This window comes from Malus sylvestris, chromosome 16 (assembly GCF_916048215.2).
Source record: "Malus sylvestris chromosome 16, drMalSylv7.2, whole genome shotgun sequence".
In the NCBI taxonomy this organism is placed as follows: domain Eukaryota; kingdom Viridiplantae; phylum Streptophyta; class Magnoliopsida; order Rosales; family Rosaceae; genus Malus; species Malus sylvestris.
The window spans coordinates 27,364,394-27,389,128 of record NC_062275.1 but is presented as its reverse complement, the minus strand read 5'-3'; the positions used below and the strand labels follow the sequence as shown (position 1 = coordinate 27,389,128).

Here is a 24,735-nt window from a genome sequence, read left to right as displayed (position 1 = left end):
TTTGTACCATACTTGACCAATCCCGAAACTACTGAGCACTGGTCAACGTTATACCGTCAAGGACCCAGAAGAGTTTCCCTCCAACCAGGCGGCCAATCACAGCGCGACACATGTCGACATTAGAAGCCAATCATAGCGCGACACGTGTCAACATCAGAAGCCAATCATAACACGACACGTGTCAATGTCAGAATGAAACTAGAAACTCTCTTCTATAAATAGAGATCATTCTATCACAATATTTCTTAATGTCATTTGTACTAAATCATTCACTAGTACTCACAAAAAAAGAGCTTGAACCTATATACTTGTGTAAACCCTTCACAATTATTGAGAACTCCTCTACTCCGTGGACGTAGCCAATCTGGGTGAACCACGTACATCTTGTGTTTGCTTCCATGTCTCTATCCATTTACATACTTATCCACACTAGTGACCAAAGCATTCTAGCGAAGGTCACAAACTTAAAACTTTCTATTGTACCAAAGTCCTCGCCGATTTTGTGCATCAACATTTGGCGTCGTCTGTGGGAACGACACTTATTCCCACTCTCTTCAGCTTTGTCAAACTGGTTTCCACCATTCGTACACTTTCTTTTGACCAAGCATCCCTCTCTAACATGGGGAGCGAAGAAGCCACAGCACACAGAATGACACATCCATCGCACCTGGTGCGAAGCAACGAAAAAATGAAGGAAAGAAGGTTGTTCTTCAAGCTAAAGTCGATGAGCTAGAAGCTCAGAACAACAAAATAGCAATGAAGAATGAGGTCCTCCAGGAGCAGTATAAGAAGCTCTTTGAGACGCTCCATGAAACTAGGCGTACTCAAACACGCGAGCTCGTTACCCTTGTTGACATCAACCATCATCTGGGTGCCCCCCAACACGGAGGGTCACTTTCCTTCGACATGGGTATCCCTGATGAGGAGCGAGCTAATCATTAAAACATTGATCAACATGAGACTTCTCTCAACCCAGCTGCTTCGACCCAAAGTAGGAGAAATAGAGGAAGACACTTTACCGAAGGAGTGGAAGGATCGAAAGCCGTCTTTCACGACTGTCGAGATTTTCTAAAGCAACGTCGAGACAATCCCATCCATGGAAGTTCGAAGATCAATGGCCCAAGGGTCTCTGAAAGACTCGGTCCCCTCCCATGTCCCAAGCCGGCTACCAATTTAGGGAAGGGGCAACAAGTTCTAGAGAAACACAAAGGTATAGGGGACTCAGAGATGTTCCGACAGATATACCTTGGAAGTCAGTACGGCGAGTCCAGGGAAAAATCACATGCTCTTTATCAAACCTTCATACTTCCAAGAGGAGATGGAGATTTACGAAAGAAAGCTCCAGTGGTACATGACTCCACTCATGACCCTCTTGTCCTACAACTTCTTAAGGAAATAAACAAGTTAAAGGCCGAACGACAAGCTGAGATACCTGATTGGAACCAACCTAGGCTTGACCCTCTTACAAGGAGGATCTTCGACACCCCCTTTAAGCAAAGACAAAGCAGAAGCTTGGCTTACAACTTTATACTAGAAAGGAGGACCCGATTGAACACTTTAACCTTTTTGAGTCCACCATGGCATACCGGATGCACATCGACGAAGAGCGATGTCTTCTCTTCCCCTCTACCCTCTCTGGCGGAACTCTAAATTGGTATTACCGTCTTCCATCTGAGACGGTAGACTCATTTGAGGAATTGAGGAAACTGTTTGTTTCTCAACACATTTTCCAGACCGATCGCTTGCACTCTGCGGATGACTTGTACACTATTCGCCAGAAGCCAGACGAGTCATTATGTATGTATGCTGGCCGTTTTAGCCATGAGTATTCATGTTGTGCTGAGGCAGACGACAAGACAGACCTCAAAGCCTTCACGGCAGGCCTACGTGACTGTTTCTTCAAGTACATGATCAATACCAACACTTGGAAAACTTACTCTAACGTGATGGCACAGGCTTACAACCATGCCTCCATTGAGGTAAGGACATATCAAGGGAAACCCCCCACAGCCACCTCTTATCAGCAAGTAGGGAGTGGAAGCCAGATCCAACCAAATGAGAAGACCTTGACCTTCCAAACGGTAGTGGTGCCTCCCCTTGCCTTACTTAATACTTTGCCAAGTCAACAGACATATCAATCTTAGGGCAAAAGAAAAGATTTCCATCCTCACCAGTCTCATTTTAGTAAAAAGAGTAAGGGACATTACCGCGATAACCAAGGGTATCGCCATGATAATCATCGACCCTAGGCAGTCAACACAGTGGGTCAAACACGTGTCAGGACAGCCCCTACCCCGAGGTATGAGGCATACATACCTTTGAACACCACATGCATGGCCATTTACCCCAGCATAGCACACTTGATACCGAAGCCAAAGCCGAGGCACCCGGATTACAAGCCCATGAAGAACACGGGCACGTTTTGCTGCTACCACGATCATAACGGCCATGACGGCCAGAAGTGTATCACCATTTGTGATCATATTGAAGCTTTGGCACGTGAAGGAAAAATTGATCAATTCCTCCTTCACCCTCCAAGGGGTAACCGTAATCAATGCCAAGTGAATATGATATATTCCATAAGTGGTGGCACACCCATATCTAAATCTTCCAACAGGGTCATGAAAAATAGTGAACGAGTTTTAAGGTCTGGCCACCAAGTGTTTCACGTGGAAGACATCAGGAGAGGTAAGTATCAAAAGTCTAACTAGGATCCAATATGTTTCTACCCTGAAGAAGAAAGAGATATCATCTACCCTCACAATGACCCATTGATCGTGGAAGCTCACATAGCCAACTTTGAAGTACGATGAATCCTGGTAGACACATGGGTTTCGATCAATATCATGTTTGCTGAAGCTTTCAGGGCACTTAATGTAGCTGAACACTTGCTCGATCACTCAATTTCTCCTCTGATAAGCTTCTCCGGTGATATTGTGCAACCTTTGGGGAGCACACACTTACCTTTCACCATTGGTACAGGCCCTTACACAACTACCATTACCACTAACTTCCTGGTGGTTGATTGCCCAACGACATACAATGTCATCTTGGGATGCACAGGTATCAATGATCTCAAGGACATGGTATCCACACATATGTTGTTGATGAAATTTCCAACCCCTTATGGCAATGGTTACATCAGAGGAGATCAACTTAGTGCACGATCATGTTACAACACTTCGGTCAAGCAACAACACCTGCATGTGCCCAAGGAAACCCTTTCTATACATGACCAAGTTATAAAGACCAGCCCAGACGAAGCCAACTTGGATCTTCACGGTGGCAACAGTCAACCCGACGATCTTCGAGATGACTCTTTCACCCAGTAAGCACAACTCGCTGAAGAGTTGGAGAAGGTCTCTATCTCAAAAGATTATCTGGATCGCATGGTAAAGATTGGCACCACCTTGTCACCACCCATTCGGTTGGCATTGATCTCTTTTTTGCAAGAGAACACTAAGGTCTTCGCCTGGTCATACGAGTACATGCCAAGCATCTCTCCCGATATCATCTGTCATCGCTTAAGTATTGACCCCAAGACCAAATCAGTGAGACAGAAGCGAAGATCTTATGACGCTGAATGGTATGAAGGCAGAAGTTGAAAAACTCAAAGGCATAGGCTTCGTCCGTGAAGTCAATTATCCAACATGGGTAGCAAATGTTGTCCTTGTTAAAAAGAATCCGACCAAGGAAAGTCTCCTGCTCCAAAAGGTCTTGTGGAGAATATGTGTCGATTACATCGACCTAAACAAATGATGCCTGAATGATAACTTTCCTCTTCCTCTCATAGACAAACTATAGACTCTACGGCAGGGTGTGAACTCCTGAGTTTCATGGATGCTTACTCAGGATACAACCAAATCCTTATGAACCCTCTGGACCAAGAACACACAGCCTTCACTACTGACAGGGGACTATATTGCTATAAAGTCATGCCTTTCGGCCTAAAGAATGCAAGAGTGACTTATCAGAGACTGGTCAATTCAATGTTCGCCGAACAGATTGGGAAGAGCATGGCAGTTTATGTTGATGATATGCTAGTTAAGAGCAAACATGTTGACCAACACATTACCAACCTATCTGAAACTTATACCATTCTGAAGAGGTATCGAATGAGGTTGAACCCCAACAAATGTGCCTTCGGCGTAGGCTCTGGCAAATTCTTAGGCTTCATGATAAGCCAACGAGGCATTGAGGCTAATCCCGAGAAGATCAATGCAATCCTCGACATGAAGGAACTGTAACTTCAAAAGACATCCAGAGCCTTATTGGCAATGTGGCAGCCTTAACTAGGCTCATCTCTAAGGCCACAGACAGATGTGCTCCTTTTTTCAAATCACTTAAGGGAAGTAAGAAGTACATGACATGGACTGATGAATATGCTGAGGCATTCAAGAACCTCAAAGAGTACATGAGTAAAGCCCATCTGCTCTCCAAACCTAAGGTTGGTGACACTCTCATTATCTATCTGTCGGTATCGGCTTCAGCAGTAAGTTCCGTTCTCATTCGAAATGATGGTAATGTCGAACGGCTTGTCTACTACGCTAGTAAGGCCTTATAAGATGCAGAGACACGATACTCCAACATTGAGAAATTTGCTTTAGCATTGGTCATGTCTGCTCGAAAACTTCTCCCTTACTTCCAAGCACACTTCATCATCGTGCTTACCAATCATCCTCTTCGACAGATACTCCAAAGTCCTGACACTTCTGGGCGAATAATCAAATGGACGATAGCATTGGGTGAGTTTGACATCTCTTACCAACCAAATCCAGTTGAGAAAGGCCAAGCAGTGGCAGACTTCATCGCCGACTTCATATATCATTTTGACATTGTTTCTATGCCTAAAGAAGTTGTTTCATTAACCTCGGAAGCTCAGAAAATAGAACCAACAGCCTCAGCATGGAGTTTATATGTTGATGGCTCGTCCAACCAACAGGGTTGTGGAGCAAGACTAGTCCTTACGACCCCTGACAAAGTGGCTATGGAGTATGCTCTTCGTTTCAAATTCAAGGCCTCGAACAATGAGGCTGAATATGAAGCCCTCCTAGCAGGCTTATGTTTGGCCAAACACCTTGGGGTTAAACGAATTGATATCTTCAGTGACTCCCAATTGGTGGTTAACCAGGTCACCAACAATTTTGACGCTAAGGATAACTCCATGGCAGCATATCTGGCACAAACACAATTGTTGCTCAAGCACTTCCACTACCAGATCATCCAAATTCCTCGAGCGGCAAACAGTCATGCAGATGTTTTGGCTCACCTCGCCTCAACGGTGGAAGACAAGATTGGGAGAAAAATTAAGGTCGAATTGTTGGCAGTACCAAGCACCATGGCTGCGGAAGTGTGCAACTTACAACAGGGGGATAGTTGGATTACCCCGATTTATAGATTCCTTACTCATGGCACCCTTCCAAATGACAAAGTCCAAGCTAAGCAGATTCGATACAAGGCTACTCGTTACTTGATCATTAATGACTAACTCTACAAGCGGGGTTTGAACCTACCATACCTAAGATGCCTTACGCCTGCAGAGGCGGAAACTGTCATTCGGGAAATACATGAAGGAGTCTGCGAAGATCTAGGGGAATATTTTGGGTTGTCGAATGATGTCATCCAATCCAATAAAACAAGGAAAATCTTAGAGTTAACTAGTGATGTCACGGTTAATTTAGAGTATTGTCGTTCATAATTCAATGAAGTAGTAACTGGAAATCGAGTTATTTGCATACATGTCATGTGTGGAGAAAACGCCTCTAGCTATCCCAGCCATCATCTTATTTCTCAAATTTGTATTACAATCTGTCTAGTTTTTCATACTTGTTTGTTTGTTTCAACTTCGTCCAAAACTCAATCCCCCTTTACTTTAGAGTGTCTAATTAGTTAGAATCTGTTTTAATTTGTGTTTTTAAATGTTTTGATTCAAGTAAAAGTCAATTTTCGTCCAAAGTCATTCCTAGTGTCTAGTTTAAGTTTATTTAGTTGTTTTTAAGCTGTTTTGAGTATTTTAAGTTTGCTTTGAGTCTTGTGAGTCTTGTTAAGTGTTTTTAGGTTTAGTTTTATGTTTTTGAGTCAGTTTAGAGGTTATTAAAAAGCCCTCCTAATCCCCGGTCCAGAACGATCCCTACATACACTTATACTACAGTTGTCAAAAGAGGGTTAAATTTGTGTGTTAAGTTAATTTTCGCATCAAGTCTCACGACCACTTAGTGACTTGGATTTTTCAAGTCTCCAACCGAGAAGTTTCCTCACTCGGGAAATTAAGGGAGCACTACCTCAACATACCTGCTTCACTCACAAAGCTTTAACATACAAGCTTCAACAAAAGAAAACATTCAAATACCTTAATAAAGAAGGCCTTGGTGTATTTAACACAATACGTTGAAATAAAGCAAAGCTTGTTTATTAATATCTCTGATAAGTTACAAATATGTACATATACATGAATCAAAATAAACAAACAAGAGGGAGCCTTCATAAAGGTTGCTTAGGAGAAGTCTCAGAAGTCGGTAAAGCCCCAGAAAGATGAGGCAACAGAGGGTGATTATTCGGAGCCTATTTACTAGGCAGAACCCCAGAAGGAGGAGGCACCGAAAATTAATCATTTGGAGCTTCAATACACAGTACAGCCCCAGAAGACGAAGGCAATAAATACCTTTGGAACAAACCCACAAACCTCTAATAATCAAGTAAAATTTGACCATCTGATTCCTGCAGCTAGTCGAGCTTCCTCTTCATGTTTGTAGCATAGTCATGTGTGAGTCTGTGCAACTGTTTATTCACATGCTTGAGCCATTTGATCTCCTGTTTGAGACTTATCACTTCAGCCACCAATGATTCAACTTGGCGGGTTCGAGCAAATAGGCGTTAGGCCATATTAGACACAGAACTTGCACACTAAACACTGAGAGCCAGAGAATCCTTAATAGCTAACTCATCAGACCGTTTGGAAAGTAGTCTGTTATCTTTAGGAGTGAGAAGGTTCTTGGCCACCACCGCAACGGTCATATCATTCTTTATCACAGAGTCCCAAATGGTAAGATGACCAGTAGGGGATAAGAAGGATGAGTGCCATATGTTGTCTTGAGAAGGCATGGCTGCCTCTTCACCAAAGTTCAAGTCAAAACGACGGTCGGATGGGCCAAACATTCTCAGAAATGATGAAAGAGAAATAAGGTGCAATAAATCTCTAAAGTAAGGGGAAAATTCCTACAAGCAATAACTCTCTGAATGTATTTCTTGCACACAATTGGTGCCCTTATAAAAGAAAAGGCAACAGCGCCGTTGGTTCAAAAATTGAAGAGGCATCACTCTCCAGATTCCAAAAAGCACCACTTTCCACACGCAACATCAGTTCCTCATGTACCACAGATAACTTTGCCAAAGATCTCTGACAAAGTTGAGACACATAAATTTTGAAGGTCCAGCTACCTTACTATTACCCACAAGGGTAAAGGAACAGCACCACTGCTTGATAACTAGAAAGTCCCTATGTGTGTCAACCTCCGTGCTCCGTGGCAAGGCAGACTGGCAAAAATGTCTAACCTTTACTCATATTCGAGAAAACACTCCTAACAAGATTGCTTGCTCAAAAATCGAAGAGGCACTGCTCTCCGAATCTCGAGAGCCAGACTCCCAACAGGATTACGTGCTTAAAAATCGAAGAGGCACGGCCTCTGAATCTCGAGAGCCAGACTCCCAACAGGATTACTTTCTCAAAAATCGAAGAGACACTGCTTTCCGAATCTCAAGAGTCAGACTCCCAACAAGATTGCTTTCTCAAAAATCGAAGAGGCACCGCTCTCCGAATCTCAAGAGTCAGACTCCCAACAGGATTGCTTTCTCAAAAATCGAAGAGGCACCATTCTCTGAATCTCGAGAGATAGATCCCCGATAGGATTGCTTGTTCGAAAACCGAAGAGGCACCGCTCTCCGAACTTCGAGAGCCAAATTTCCTTGGATAAAGCTTGTCTGCAACATCAGCTTTCCAGATACCACAGACCACTTTTTCAAAGTGCTCTGACAAAGTTAAAACACGTGAAGCTTGCAGCTCCCACTACATTGCTATGACCAAGAAGGGTAAAGGAATAACACTACTACTTGTTGTTAGGGAGACTCCTATATATGTCAACCTTCATCCCCCACAACCAGGCAGACCTGCAAATAAAAAAAATGCTCAACTTTTCTTCACATCCGAGAGAGCACTCTCAGCAGAATCTCTCGAAATACTCAATTTCTTTTCCTTCTGATAATACCTCTGTAAACAAGCCACACCAGAGCAAGAGTATCTCATATCATCAGGGTTAAAAGCAAGAGTGTCACATATCATGCTTTTTCCCTGTCTTTTCCTTTGACCTTGTTCTTACCTGCAAGACAAGAAGAATGAGAGCAATCAGTCAGCACTTGGAATTAAACTTCCAGTCAGAAACTGACTGCTTGGAACCCCTTGCCTGATTACTTACCTGGCATTGCTCTCGAGTACTCATCTTCAACATCTTATGCTTCCAGAGAATATACCACATCTGCCTGAGGAACAGATAGGGCAAGTGAAAATGATACAAGAAAGCATGTGGAGACAAGCATAACAGAACACGTGTCGATACATCCACTACTTTGTCAACAGCAAAAGTATCCCATATCATCAGGATTGAACATACTCTAGATTTAATGGACTTGTTTTGACCCTCAAATTCTTGAGTCGGCCTTATACTCTGGAGGAAACCAGAAAAACCATCCAGTCTAGTTCAAGAATAAGCCTGTGGAAAGTTACTTCTTCAAAAGTAAAAGTATCTCATATCATCTCTTCTCCATTTGCTTCTCCTTATCCTTATTGCTGTTTACTACACAAGGAGAAGGAGAACAATCAACCGGAAGCCAAAGTCGAACCTCCGATCCAGGTTGCTTGCTTGGAAGTCTAATTGCTTACCTTGTCTGTTACCTCCTTCGGCAAATCTCCTAACTCAACGACTTAGGGGACTCCTACTATAGGGTTTGTATCGCACTTGACCAAGCCCGAAACTATAAGTAAGCTTCAAGTGAAATTGATACATTACCTTGTGCATCTTCTTCGGTTAAAGATGCCACCTCTGGATAGAGGAAAAGTACTTCCAGAGAATATGTCACATCTACATATGAGATAGATAAGGCAAGTGAAAATGATACCATATTTCGGTACTTAGAAGTTTCGTGATGACTCAATGGCTTGGATCTTGCAAGTCCCCAACCGAGGAGCTTCCCTCACTCGGGAACTTAGGGGAGCACTGTTTGTACCATACTTGACCAATCTCGAAACTACTGAGCACCAGTCAACGTTATACCATCAAGGACCCAAAAGAGTTTCCCTCCAACCAGGCGGCCAATCACAGCGCGACATGTGTCGACATCAGAAGCTAATCATAGTGCGACACGTGTCAACATCAGAAGTCAATCATAACATGACACGTGTCAATGTCAGAATGAAACTAGAAACTCTCTTCTATAAATAGAGATCATTCTATCACAATATTTCCTAATGTCATTTGTACTAAATCATTCACTAGTACTCACAAAAGAAGAGCTTGAACCTATGTACTTGTGTAAACCCTTCACAATTAATGAGAACTCCTCTACTCCGTGGACGTAGCCAATCTGGGTGAACCACGTACATCTTGTGTTTGCTTCCCTGTCTCTATCCATTTACATACTTATCCACACTAGTGACCGGAGCAATCTAGCGAAGGTCACAAACTTAAAACTTTCTGTTGTACCAAAGTCCTCGCCGATTTTGTGCATTAACAATATATATATATATATATATATATATATGTTTATGCTTATATCTTGATTCTAGGAAAATTATACATGTTTTATAACGAGGGGTTAGTATATTGATAAACGAAATGATTTTGTAAAACATTTGTTTTGCCCACTCACGTTTTCTGTTTTGCTCCCCTCCAGGTTTTAAGTAAGCTTGCTGTTGGTGGCTTGAGGACGTCGGCAGTTCTGACTTATCTAAATAATAGTAAGACATTCCTGGTATTGTATAACTAGTACTTGTCCTACTGGACTGCATCTAGACTTTATGCTCTTATTAGGAGTGTTCACTATTGTAACTAACTCCTATCACTTTCTGTTTAGTAGTGCACTCTAGTAATTTGGTTTTCAATTATTCGTATATTTCTTATCTTTATCGCTTCCTCACTGTGCACATGGCTACGTCACTCTCACGTGATGGGCAGCATGCCTTGATCTTGGTCGGGGTGTGTCAACATGTGTCTTTAAATAAGAAGTAAAAACCAAACTGGTTTCACCTATTGCAACTACATGGGAGCATTTCTCAATTAGATCTTTCTCTCCACGGTTCACCTATTGAGATAAGGCACATATTTAAAAAGAGAAGGTCATTTTCTCTCCTAGATCTCCAAATTTGACATTCAAGTTTCGATTTCATTTTTTTTTTTTTTTTGATAGAATGATCTTAAGGTGTTTAATTACATCCTGCTTTTTTTCTCTCTTTTTCTAGACCTTTTTTTCAATCTCTTGATAAGTCCCTTTTGGCTTAAATTATTGTGCTCGAACTAACATTCTTACTGCATGGTAGATGTATTTGTATGTGTGGATGTATATTTGTATTATGGATGCATATGTACATTTGAATTGTGTTTCTTTTTCTGTTTGCTTGGTGTCAAGGACATTTGCATTTTGATTTAGGGTAAATTACACAAAACTATCTCAACTATTGAGTCATCCATAGTTTCATACCTCATCTTTAAAAAATTTCAATGTCCATACCTTATGTACGAATTTGTTGCAATGTTCTACCTCCGTTACGTTGTCTGCCAATTCCTTCGTTATATGCTAACATGGCTTATGCTGGGTCCCACATTCTCCACATATGGACTTGCACGTTGGTCTGCCAAGTAAATTTCCCACCAAAAATTTTCCACATCATTTTTTTTAAATAATTTTTTTGAAAAAAAAATAAATTTTAACACAATTTTTTCCCACCAAAAGTAGTCCACGTCATCTAAAAAAATATTTAAAAAATCATTTTTTAAAGGGTCCAATTTTAGAAGATAATACAACCTAAAAAAACCAAATTTTACATAAACACAAATCCCACATCAACACATGATGTAAGCTAGAGATGAACACAAATCCCACATAAATACTCATATAACCAAAAGATGAACCCAAAGTCCACTTCAAACAAAACATTTCCAAGACCAAAAGATGAACTATAATTCATATAGCATCCTTAATCCATCTAACATTTACAAAGATATGCATTAGACATCCTTAAATATCCCAAAATGCACAATGTACTGATTCAAAAAACCTACTAAAATGCACTAACAAAAATCGATACGGGATTCGAAATCCCACATGCCTTCGTTCAGTAATCCAGAACCGTACCGAAATATAAATTATATATATATATATATATGTATGTATTTAATTTTTAATTAGTTTTCAGGATTGTTGGATTAGTTGAGATTTAAATCTCAACCGTCCAATTCAGTCACATCTCTCTCAGTCTCTCATCATTTTCTCTGTCTCTCGTCATACTTATCTTGAACTCTCTCAACTCAATCTCATCACTCTACACCTTGACTCCGCCTCTCCCCAGCTTGAGCCAAGATCTACTACATCGTCTTTCCCTCTTCAAATGTTATAGTCTCTACGTCTTTCGTTCCGGAAATCCAACTCCATCTACTCAATGTGTGAAAGTCCAACCCTAAAAAAGGTAAAATCAAGCAAAACCTTATATCATTCATATGTCCATCTTTGGAATTCAAAGAACTTGAGTGTAACATCCCAAACTGTACCTGTCGTACCAAAAATCTGTCGTCTTTAGTCTTGACGAATTTGTACTTACAAAACAATAACACACTTGATCAAAGATCAAAGCTTCACACGCCCACGGGAGGGGGGGTTTGACCAACGGACCTCTAATGCTTAAGTTAGCTTTTTTCAAAAGAGTGAGTATTTAGGGCTTGTAGACGTAGCAGGAAATTTACCAAAATTTTGTGGAGATAGAGGCATGTATAGGAGGAGGTGGCTGGCCATGGGGTTAGTGTTTTGCCCTAAACCATTTAATGAGAGCAATCTTGTCTTTCTCAAGAAAAAATTCACTTGTATTTTGAATTTTTTGGCTTTTTTTTAGCTCAACAGTACAGAAATCCCGAAAAATTTTCAAGAATCCCAAAATTCAGAAAGACCAAAATTTCTGTTCGGTTTTGGTTTTCGGAAATCCGGTCTAAAAGGGATTGGTTGGGGATTTGAGTAGTGAGTTTCGTATGGGATCCTGACCCGAACCACCCCGACACCTTATCAACGGTATGACTCGTTTTCAATCAGTTGGAATTATACTCTTTCGTTGATCATTCATCGGTTTAACTCTTTCATTTGAATTTTTGGCACTACGAATTACGATGTTTATCGAATATGTATTGATAAGTAATGGTTTCAAACTCGGAAATAGGTCAATTTGGTATATATGTCTATTTACAAACGCTTGTTGTCACAACGAAAGCACCATTCCTTACATTAAGAAATTCACAACAATACCCAACAACAAAGTAACAAAGGTCTCTATAGGACAACCAAATAGCTGAATGTTACATTCTTTTACAATTACATTCGCTGGAAACCCTATATATGCAGGTGCTATTACAAAAAGAGCAAAAAGAAACCAACAGTGAACAGTCAATAATTCATGAATCCAAATTGCCCCGAATGCGAGAAGCAAGTCTTTGCACATATTGATCATCAATCGAACTATCAATCTCCTTAATCGTGGACAGAAAGTCTATGGCTTCTTTATATTTTCTCGCTTTACAATAACCATCCACCGCAATCTTGTAGCTCAGCTCATTCGGCCTGCAATTGTTCTGAGTCATATAGCTAATCACTTCATCTATTTCTGAGAACATTCCCTGCCCTGCATAGCCTGTGATGAAAGTATTGTAGGTGAAAATACACGGCCGAATTCCTCTAGTTGTCATCTCCGAGAGAATTCTTATGGCCTCCTGCATGTGCCCTTGCCTGCAAAACCCTTTGATGACTGTGTTATAAGAGACAAGGTCTGGTTTCCCACCAGAATTTTGTAGGGCCATGAGGATTTCTTCTGCTTTCCAGCACTCTCCCTTTCTGGCGTACATGTCCATCAAACTATTGTAAGTTACGAGATCTGGCTGAAGGCCGTTTTCACGAATCATGTACAACATGTCATTGGCCCGATCATACATGTTGTTTCTAGCAAAAATTGAAAGCATGGAGTTGAATACAACCAAGTCAGGTTTGTATCCGATGTTCTGCAATTGATGGAATGCCCTCTCCATGCTGTCCAGGGCTCTACACTTGAAATTTGCAAGAATAAGCGTTCTCAAAAGAATCCAGCTGGGAAAAATATAACCGCCATAAATTTCTCTCTCAATTCTCTCGATCCCCTTTACATTCCCTCCTTTAGCATAACAGTTGATCATCAATGAATACGAGGTTTCATTAGGCTTGAAGCCCTTATTTCTCATGTCTAGCATAGCAGCTTCTGCTGCTCTCCAGTCCCCTCGCCGTGCCAGAGCATTTAGAAGTGCATTGTAAGTTGTAACGCATGGAGTAAATCCTGCTTTGATCATCTCATCGTACATCTGTGCAGCATCTATTTCTGATCCACACCGTCCATATGCACTGATCAAGGTATTGAATGTGTCTCTGTCAGGCTCAAAACCACAATTCTTCATTTCTCGAAATACCTGGTTCACATACTTGTGCCTACCCTTATCACCACACATGGCAAGCATTGTGTTCCATGTAATACGGTTTGGGGCACAACCACTTGACTTCATTTCACAAAGTATCTTTATCATCTCCTCGGGCAGTGACTTCTTTCCCAGCAGTCCGAGAACAGCGTTGTATGTGCAAACATTAGGAACACAACCTGTTGCCTTCATACGGTTGAACAACCTTAGAGCCTCCTCCTCCTTTCCAGCTTTACCGTATGCATTTATCACAGTCGTGTATGTAACAGCATTTGGCATTGTTCCTTTTTGGGTCATCGTCTCTATGACAGATGCACCTTCCTCGGAGAATCCTGCCCTCACATAAGCTGCCACAAGCTCATTGTAAGTAACAGCATCAGGTGGGCAATTATTATCCTCCATTTCTTTTAATATGCTCAAGGCCTCTGTAAATACCCCTGCCTTGCCAAAAACTTGTAACAACGCATTATAAGTTACAGTTCCGGGTACATACCCTTGTGACTTTAATCCAATAAAGAACTCATTTGCTTCATTCAACAAACCCTCTCTTCCACAGGCAGATATCACCGTACTACAAGTAAACTCATCAAATTCAAATCCCTTGCTCCTCATCTCATCCAAGAGGCCTAAAATCTTATCCCAAGATCGACCCATCTTCCCATAAACATCAAGCATGACATTGTAAGTGACCAAAGTTGGTGAGATTCCAATTTCCACCATTTTGTCAAACAAGTCAATTGCACTTTCGTACTTACCAGTACGAGAGTGCGCATGAAGGATCGTCGTGTAAGCTCGGACATCCAGCGTGTATTCTTCTATGGGAATTACATCAAACAGCTTCGATGCAATCGTATGCTGCGACTCTCTCCCAAGAATTCTAACCATTAACTCAATCATCTGGCTATTTAATTTTAAATTTTCAGAGCTTACGTTGGACAGAATCCATTCAAACAACAAAAAGGCTCTTTCCCAATTGCCAGAAAGGTCTAATGCTTTCAACAAACTAATCAAATCAACTTCAAGTAACTCAAACTTCACAGAACCAAAGTAATAGTCCAAACCATGCAAAGGCTGCTCTACAATGGAATTGAACATCAACTTACCCTTTATAGTCAAAAAGTCGAGAACCCCATCTCCTGATTTCAGCAGCTCTCGATCGTCCTCGAAATTTGGGACTAAAACTGAAGTGGGTTTCTTCATTTGATGCTGTTTGGAGGTCGAATCCGCCGAAATTTGAAGAGAAAGGAGACTGCCATTGGTTTGGTGAAGTGGGTTTAAGGGTTTGAGCTTGTGGGGAGTGTTGGGCGGCGAGGAGAGGCTCAGGAGGTGCTGGAGGAGGGAGTCTATAGGAAACGGCGGAGCTGGCGACTGAGGAGGCGGTGGCAGCGTCGTTGAATTGAATTTCACAGGAGGGTTTGGCTGCGTTGGTCTGTTTGCTGGGATGGGATACACAGGTCGAGATGGAAAGAGAGTACCTTCCATTGTTTCAGAGAAATGGGATTTCTCGGTTTTGTTACAGTGGAGGAGACGAAGCTATATGGGTGAGGAGTTGGAGAAGGAACATAGGAGATTGGATTTGGTGGGAGCGAGAGATAAGGAGTGCATTTCTGTGTGGGTTTTGATACAAGAAAGAGATGTTTGTTTTTATGGAAGAGGGTGTTGGATTGGAAGATTGATTTTGTAGAACAGACACAGAGGGAGTGGGATGTGAGAGATGACTGGTCTCTATTCAAGATGATATTGGGGAAAAGATTGGGTTTCAAAAGGTTACTATATTCACATCCTAATATATCATTTTTAAGTTCTTTTTTAAGAAGTATGACCTTTGTATTTGGATAAAATTGGGCAAGATGAACTAATTCAACCACATAATATAAATTTGATCAAATTAACAACCAAAAATAAGCATCTCCAATATCAAGATTCAAATTCTAGATCCTCCGTGTGGAGCCAAAAATAATCAAAAGGCGACATGTGGATTTTTTTGGTAAAAATGACAAAATTACCCTCGAGGCACACCGGAATTCCTACGCGCGAGCAGTGGACAATCATCCATCAATCAAGTCAAAAGTGCCCAAAATATGTATTTATTTATAACTTATTTCATCCATCCTCATCAAATATTCTCCACAAGGTAACCCCCAAATCATTCTTTTTTATTATATTAATTAGCTAATTAATTGATTTATTATTCAATTAATTTGCTAATTAACCACAAATCATGAACTCACCCACAAAGCCATCCAAGTGGCCGGTCCATCTCCACCCAAGGGGGCTGGCCACACCCCTATATAAATACCCTCCTTCTCTCCAAAACTCAATTCCAATTCTCTTGCTAAATTCTCTAAATTATCCAAACATTTTTCCCTCAAAATTCTAACTTTGGCATCGAAGGTTCTTTGGCCAAAGTCACCCCCCCCCAAATCATCGTGGGCATGTGAGGCTCTTAGCCTTGACCTAAGATGTTGTTTGTTTTGTAGGTGCAATTTTGTCCAAGAACAAGGAAGAAAAAATTTGCATCTACAAATTGAGTCTTGATCAAACGCTCGTAGAAGACTTCCGCATTCAAGTACAATGGCAAGAGATTCGAAAACCTCGACGAACGGAAATTCCAACATTCAAGGATTAGGACTGCGACGATCTACAAGACTCAACATAGCGGTGAGTGGAGAGGCACCACCGTGGCAACCACCATGGTGGCCACCACAACAGCCACCTTTAGTAAAACCCACGACTCTAAGGCCACGGCCTAAGTCGTGCCTCTTCAACCTTCAAGGGCCCAAGCCCTAGTCGAGTTGGCCCGCATCGCCTAAACCCAATGAAAGCCCAATGTGTTGCCAAGTCGAGCCCAAGCCTCGCACTCGCATGCACCACATCCCAGGCAGCCCACTCCCATGGTCTAACCTGCTCCCATGGCCCAGCATACTCATGTGGCTTCCCAAGCAGCCCAATTCGGCCTAAGATTAGTTTAACCATCCCGGCTTTAAATTTCAGAACCTACGATCGAGCTGGGGGCATTTTCACCACATTTCTCCGCGGATTTGACATTTCCCAACTTAAATCTCACTCTCGAAGTCTACCACTCTTCCACTGCTTAAGGAGGCGCATTCCTTCCAAGCTCTTCCAATCCGAATGGCGAACAACACTTGTCTCGACAAGTCATAGAGTTGACGAGCGCCCTTGCATAACAAACAACCTTGGTGAATCAACTCTTGCTGCACACCGAGATCCAACGTGCCCCAGACGAGGTGTCTCGAAGTAGGACAAGGGTAGACGAGGAACCTCTCCAGTAGCGTCCCGACAAGCAGCCACTCGACCATCTACGAACAGAGTGTTCAAGCAGCGTACACTCCCGATTGGGCCCCCAAGATAGCATATACTCTTGTCTTAGCTCGCATAGGAGTATGCACTCTCGACTAAGCCCACGAACGAGTATACACTCACGGTTGGGACCACACTCCGATAATCAACATGAGCAGCCTTTTAACTAGGCCAAGTTTAACCGGCAACCTGCGAAGAATTCCCTTACCTGCTACGAACGAGTATACACTCACGGTTGGTTCATTCACTACTAGGCCAGCAAGGATCATCATCCACATCACATCGGATTAGGCAACACGACGGACGAAGATAAGCAGTCACTCAATCCGGCTCAAGTTCAACCGGCAACCTGCGAATAATTCCCTTACCTGCTACGAATTTAACTTATGCATTATAGCCTTGGCGTAGACGAGCTGAGTATGTAGAAGAAAAGCCTAGACCAGTAGGCTAAGATCGGGGGCAGCCGAGAGCTCCACTACCCCCAACAAAGGCAAATTCAGGAAGAGGTAGAAAGGTTCTTCAACGAACGATTATGTGATTTCCAATGCAACGAAGTGGCCGACGAAGCATTACGATGGGACATAACCAACATGAGCAGGTTACCCTTCAAGGATGAGATCGAGTATGCAGAGCCTCCACGTAAGTTTAGTATGTCACATTTCACATCTTTTAAAGGAGATGGAGATCCGGAGAGGCACTTGAAGCACTACCAAAGCATGATGGTCCTTTATTGGAACAACGATGCCCTTATGTGTAAAATATTCGCCGTCACTTTATAAGGCGAGGTAAAAGATTGGTTTCATACTTTGCCACCATGATCCATCTGAAGTTTTGATGATTTTTCCTTGGTTTTCACCAAAGAATACTTATCCTACCGCTCGATCAAGAAAAGTCTGACCACTTGTTCAACATGAAGAAGAACTCAAATGAGTCGCTCCGCGACTACGTAAAGAGGTTCAAAGCAGAGAAAGAGAAGATCGTCGGATGCGACAACTCGATAGCAAGTGCAGTCTTCCAAAAAGGACTCCCAGCAAACCACTCACTGTTCGGAGAAATGATTATGAAATAATATCTTACTCTAGCATACTTCTTTGCTCTGGCAGAGAAGCATACAATTTGGGACGAAGCTCGACAAGCAGACAAAGTGCCCGAGCAGCCTTGAAAAGAGTCGGCAGTGGCTCAAAAGAATGAGAATGGGAAGCAGTCCAACAAAAGCAGGCAGAAGGCCAAACGTAAAGACCGACCCACGACCAAATAAGGCTTGACGACTAAGAACCTCTAAGTTCTCAATTCTGATCCACCAAATCTTTCGCAACATTAAGAATGAGCCATGGTTCAAGTTGCCGAAACAATCAAAGGGAGATATTTCCAAATTAGATCACACCAAATAATACGCATTCCACTGAGGTCCTAGACACACAATCGACGATTGCTATACTTGGAAGAACTACCTAGAAAAGCTCGTGAAAGAAGGCAAGGTCGACAAATGCTTAAACAAGCTAGTTATGCATCCTAGAAGGAACGTAGATGATGATGAAGAGCCATCAACCAAGGCGATTCGAATCAATGGCATTTTCGCCGAATCCGAGCACTTGGGGGCCACCAACAACTCCAAAAAAGGAAGATCCAGCAAGTTTTACTAGTCTCACATGTCCAAACAACCGACACTCAACCTGGAACCATCATTGGCTTCATCGAGCAGGATGCAGAATGCGTCAATTATCCACACGACGACGTACTAGTAGTATCTGTCCAACTAGCCTATGCTATAGTTGACAGAATGATGGTCGACAATGGAAGTGTAGTCAATCTACTTCAACTCTCAGTCATTCAGAAGATGGGCCTGGAAAGCACAATTATACTCGAGCAGAGGTACTCACCGGGTTCAACAGGCACACCTCAACTACCATCGGCCACATCGCACTTGATGTGAAAACACCACCAGTTGTCTCAAAGTAGATGTTCACGATCGTAAGTGACCCATCTCCCTACAATGGGATTCTTGGGAAACCTTGGTTGATCAAGCTGAATGCCGTCACTTCTGTCAAGTATCAAAAGATTCGATTCCGCATCCCGAGAGGAAAAGCTGGAGAGATCAAGTCTGACCAGGCCACATCTCAACGATGCACTGTGCATGTATTAAAGGAGTCAAAGAAGAAAACCTTTACCCCGCAAAGGCTACCGAGGTCCAAAGGGACGAATAGGATACCAAATAGCAATTATAGCAAGCGAATCAAGAAGATGGCGCCCAAGCAAACAAGATAGGATGGAAACCCGAAGAGGACGCTGATGACATCATTCTTAATCCCTAGCAGCCGAAAAAGAAGGCTAGAATCGGCTCACGTCTAAGCCCAACTGAGAAGGAAGAACTCACAGCTTTTCTTAGGGAAAACTGTAACATTTTTGCATGGTCACCTTCCGACATGTTGATCCCAAGATAACTTGTCATAAGTTGCACGTCGGCCTTGCTGCCAAACTGGTGATCCAAAAGAGAAAACATTTCGCACTTGAGCGAGTAGCGATCATCGAAGTAGAAATTAACAAGCTACTGGAGGCTGGATTCATAGAAGAGGTAGCACACTCAGCATAGTTTGCCAACGTCGTGCTAGTCGTGAAGAAAGAGAATGGCAAATTGAGGGTTTACGTAGACTACACCAACCTCAACAAAGCATGCTCAAAAGATCTGTATCCACTTCCCCGAATCGATCTACTAGTAGATTCAACTTCTGGGAACCAACTGCTCAGCTTTTTGGACAAATAGTCATGTACGAGCCTGACAAGGAAAAAATCACGTTCGTGATCGAGCAAGGCACCTACTGTTACAAAGTCATGCCTTTTGGCCTCAAGAACACGAAAGCCACTTACCAGAGGTTAGTAAACATGATGTTCAAGAAGCAAATTGGGGTAACCATGGAAGTCTATGTCGATGACATCATGGTGAAGGGCAAGCAGCGGTCAGCCCACATCGACAACCTGGTGAAAACTTTTAGCATCCTTATAAAGTACAAGATGAAGCTCAACCCCATCAAATGCATATTTGGAGTATCTTCAGGCAGATTCTTAGGGTACCAAGTAACCTAACGAGGAATCGAAGCACATTCCAAGCAAATCCGAGCAATCCTAGAGATGAAATCTCTCATTACCTTGAAGGAGATCTAGAGCTTGACCGGACGAGTAGCCACCCTCAACCGCTTTTTCTCACAATCCACCGATCGATGCAAGCCCTTTTTCAAGGCCATCAAAAGGGCATAATGAGACAAATGGGATGAAAAGTTTGAAAGAGCTTTCCAAGACCTAAAGAAGTATCTTACATCACCTCATTTACTATCCAAGTTGAAGTAGCGGAAGACTTATATATCTACTTGGCAGTCTTCGAAGTAGCAGTGAGCTCTACCTTCATACGAGAAGAGTTGGGGGCCCAACTACCTGTATTCTACACTTCTAAAACTCTTCTCGATGTGGAAACTAAATACCTGAAGATCGAAAAATTAATTTTGGCGCTAGTTGTTGCAACTTGAAAGCTTAGACCATATTTTCAAGCTTATATAGTCATCGTCATGGCTCAATATCCTCTACAATCAATCCTACATGGTCCGGACACTTCTCAACGAGTGATGAAGTAGACTTTGGAACTTGGCCAATACGGTTTAGTTTTTTTACCCCACACAGCTATAAAGGCCCAAGCCTTGGTGGACTTTATATCAAAATTCACACATAGCCTAGGTGACGCAACAAAACGACCCAACAACACCCCAGAAACAGCCGAGCACACCTTAGTAGTGCCTGTTTCCCCTAACGAAGACTTCTTGCATTTGCATGTCGACGGCATGTCCAACTACAAAGGCTCGGGAGCAGGTGTGGTTCTTGTCATCCCAGACAGTTCAATGCTCGAGCAGGCGATCACTCTGGGCTTTAAAGCATTCAACAATGAAGCAGAGTACGAGGCCCTACTAGCAGGCCTTCAAATGGCTAAAGACTTGAGGGTGAAGAAGCTTGCAATTCATTTCGATTCCTAGCTAATCACTAGCCAGACTACTGGGGAGTACATGGAAAAACATCCAAGGATGGCACAATACCTAGAGAAGGTACGCAAACAACTTGAGGCATTTCAAATTTACACTCTCACTCAAGTTCCGTGGGCTAACAACGCCCATGTGGATCCATTAACCAGCCTAGGCATGGCCCTCGACCATCAACTCAAACACTCTATTCCGGTGGAATATCTAGACAAGCCAAACATAGAGGAGGAACCGACAACCGAAGTGTCACAAGTTAGTATAAATCCCAATTGGCAAAGTTCTATTATAGACTACCTAGTCAATGGCACACTCTTCACGGAAAGGTTGGAATCTAGAAAGCTCCAAATAAAGGCGGTACACTACTACATGTGGAACGGTATTCTCATCCGAAGATCTTACACTGGTCCACATCTCCGCTGCCTAGCGCCTTCCGATAACTTGAAGGTTCTAAGCTCAATCCACGAAGGCGTTTGTGGAAATCACTCCTGAGGCCGATCATTAGCACAGAAGGCTCTTAACGTAGGCTACTACTGGTCTACCATGCACCAAGATGCTAAGAAGTTAGTACAAAAGTACGATTACTACCAACGCTACAAGCTGGTACCAGCACTACCTACAACGAACTACATCCGCAAACGAGTCATTGGCCATTCATGCAATGGGAAATCAACTTGGTAGAACATTTGCCGTCTACTACTAGGGCAGAGGCATGATGATCATGGCAACATATTACTTCACCAAATGGATAGAAGCAGAGCCCATAACGACCACGACTCAAATGAACATAGAGTGCTTTATGTGAAGGAACATCATTTGCTGATTTGGCATCGCTCAGTCCATCGTCACCGACAACGGCTCGTAATTCGTGGGCAAAGATTTGGAAAAATTCTTCAAAAAGTATGGCATCAAGCAGCATATGTCCACGCCGAGATATCCTCAAGGAAATGGGCAAGCCAAAGCATCCAACAAGACGATCCCCGACTGCCTCAAGAAATCTTTCACTGACAAGAAGGGAAAATGACCAGACGAACTCCCCAAATGCCTATGGGCATATTGTACCACCAAAAGTAGAGTGTTGATGCTTGGCACGATAATGGGTCTTTTGGCCTAATGCGCGGGGAATTGGGCCCTAGAGACTGAGGGGGCACATTACGCAATACGCCCCATGGATGGCTACCTCGGAAACCTAAAGCTGCTACCGAGTACACTAAGGTAGCCTACAATTTCCAGAATACTACTTACGGCTTGCCCTTTGAGCAGTAAAGCCACGCTAGACTTATACAATTGCACATTCTTGTGAAAGGTTAAACAAGCTAGCATGCATATATGAAGCCTTATCAACTGCCGACATGCTATGTAGTCGATAAGCTTCACCACTGCAGAACAAGTCCTAAAGTGTTGTGATACTTGCTACGCAATCTACGAAATTACAGAAAGCCAAGGTTAACAGCCTAGTGGTTACGCGAACTTGTCTGCTTCTGTAAGTAAAGCATCTGGCTGCCAACCCTATGGTTAACAACTTTGCAAAGTTCTACACATTTACGACTGCGTAGGCTATGCAGGCCTGTTTGTTTATAGAAAAGCAGCACGCCCGCCACTGGCCTATAAAGTCTAAAGGTTAAGGCATGAACAAAACAAACGAAGATGGAGAAAAGCGAAAGAAACAAATTTATTAAATTTTCTAGCAAAATTGATAAACAACTAGCAAAAAGACTGAAGGGATTTAAGCAAAAGCAACAAAGAAAATCCTAAGGGCTACCTAGAAGACTACTCTTCAGTAGCTTGGACATCCCACGACTACTTGGTCGTAACACCTTCAGCAGTCGTGACGCCCTCAACAGCGACACCATCTGGCGTTTCACCCCTAATTGCCCTAGCCTGGGCACCAACCTCTCCGACTACTTCACCAGTAAAAGACTCAAAAGTGAAGGCGAGTAAGTCTTCCGGAGAAATAGAAAAGGTCTTGAAGTCTTTACCAGAAAACTCAAAGTCAGACGGCCGCCCAAAAAGATGATCTACATAACCTAGCTTGTAGAAGTTAGTTTGAATTTGAGTAAGCGAAGCCTCAAACCCAGCCTCGAACCATTCAACTGTTCATTCTCCTTAAGTAGACAAGCACGAACCAGCTATAGCTCATCCACTTCTTTCTTCAGATTGTCGTTGATCTTCAAAGCACCTTGAAGTTCAAACACTTGAGGTTCAAGTCGATCAATAACCTTCTTGAAGTGTATCACTTGGTTGTAAGCATCGATCAGTTCTTCATCCTTTGCATAAGCAGTGGAGTAGAATTCAGAGATGGCACACTCAAGATCTTGAATCTGAGGTATGTAACACTTGATCTCCTTATTTACACTTTCATACTTTACTTGGATCACGTCAAGCCTAATCTTTAAATCCACGATCTCTTGACGAGCGGTCTCAAGCTGCAAAGAAGTAGGGGGCGGAGATATTAGACCCCTTCAAAGCTGCACGCTTAGATTATAATTTCTTAACTTTCTAGACCAAGGAGTAAGCTTCGGCTGCCACAGTTCTTGCCACCTCCTTGGCAGCCTTGGTATCCTCTTGATCAAGAAGCATAGACTCGGTTGCCAGAAGTGCCATTTTCTGCATCATGGTCAGCAGAGCAGTCATTCTATACTTGGTCGTATGCTTCGCAAATGAACTTGGGCCAACAACTCTTTTGACACCATCAACAAACTTGGCATATATGTCCATGTCCTCAAGCAGATTTGGTTTCAAAAGTACTCAAATCTCAACAACTTCCTTAGAAACAGACTTGGTTGATTTCTCACAACTGCCTGCACGAGTAGTCACTTTCTTCTCAGCAAATGAGTCAGTCTTAGCAGCAGAGGGAACGAGTTTTGGCGCCACTTTAGCAGGCAGTGGCACCTTGTCACTCTTCATAATAGCAAGCCTCTCCAAAGGTGAACCAGACTTAGTCTCAGACGGACGCTTTGGCACACACTTCAGCACCGGAGGCAGGGAGGAACTTCTACGCTGGGCAATCTTATCAGCAATCGAACTAGTAACCTTCGGAATGGTAGGAACCACCGACACAGATCTAGCAGCCTCTTCTTTCTCGGCCTTAAAGGAAGTCAAGTCAATCACAAGGTTGGGAGTAGCTGGTGAACCCTCATGAGTAGCGGAAGAAGTTTTCGGCTTCTTCTCAGCATGCGTCTCTTGAGCAGGCAGGGAAGGCCTCTTTTTCCCACCTTCATTCGTTGCAGGTTCCATCATTGATAGGAGCATATTTATGCGACTTAGTTGGCTTGTTCTTAAGCATTTATGTTGTTTTTCTTTAGTTATTTTAGTGTTTAAAGTCATTTTCGTGCAATTTCAGGTTTAGAGACGAAGTATGCAAAGAAGTGCAAAATGGAGCATTTTAGAGCAAAATTGAGCTGGAATGGAGTGTATGCTAATGGAGCACAAGGAATGGACGAGTTTGAGGTCAAAGGAGCTTAAGAAATGAAGAAATGAAAGTGAAGAACAAAGAATTCAGATTTGGAAACCAAAGTTTCTAAAGTTGGAAGTTTCTATTCTTGGAGGTTTCCATTTTCGAGAGTTTCTATTCTTGGCTTTGGGCTTTTAGATGACCTAAACCCTAATTCCTTGTGGACCCTAACCCTAGCCGCACCTAGGCCTCTAGAATA

General features: G+C 42.6%; 1 protein-coding gene and 1 pseudogene across 1 annotated transcript; both read right to left on the bottom strand.

The window, feature by feature from the left end:
* Positions 1-12,451: 12,451 nt before the first annotated feature.
* LOC126608413 (pentatricopeptide repeat-containing protein At2g18940, chloroplastic-like) lies at positions 12,452-15,506 on the bottom strand. Its single transcript, XM_050276286.1, has one exon. The coding sequence runs from the start codon at positions 15,225-15,227 to the stop codon at positions 12,702-12,704; it is 2,526 nt and encodes an 841-aa protein (XP_050132243.1). The 5' UTR covers positions 15,228-15,506; the 3' UTR covers positions 12,452-12,701.
* Positions 15,507-23,211: 7,705 nt separating this feature from the next.
* On the bottom strand, positions 23,212-24,319 carry LOC126609255 (uncharacterized; annotated as a pseudogene).
* Positions 24,320-24,735: the final 416 nt, after the last annotated feature.

What these genes read in the sequence shown, in the direction of transcription:
- LOC126608413 (XM_050276286.1), bottom strand. Translation starts at nt 15,227, where the DNA reads ATGGAAGGTACTCTCTTTCCATCTCGACCTGTGTATCCCATCCCAGCA.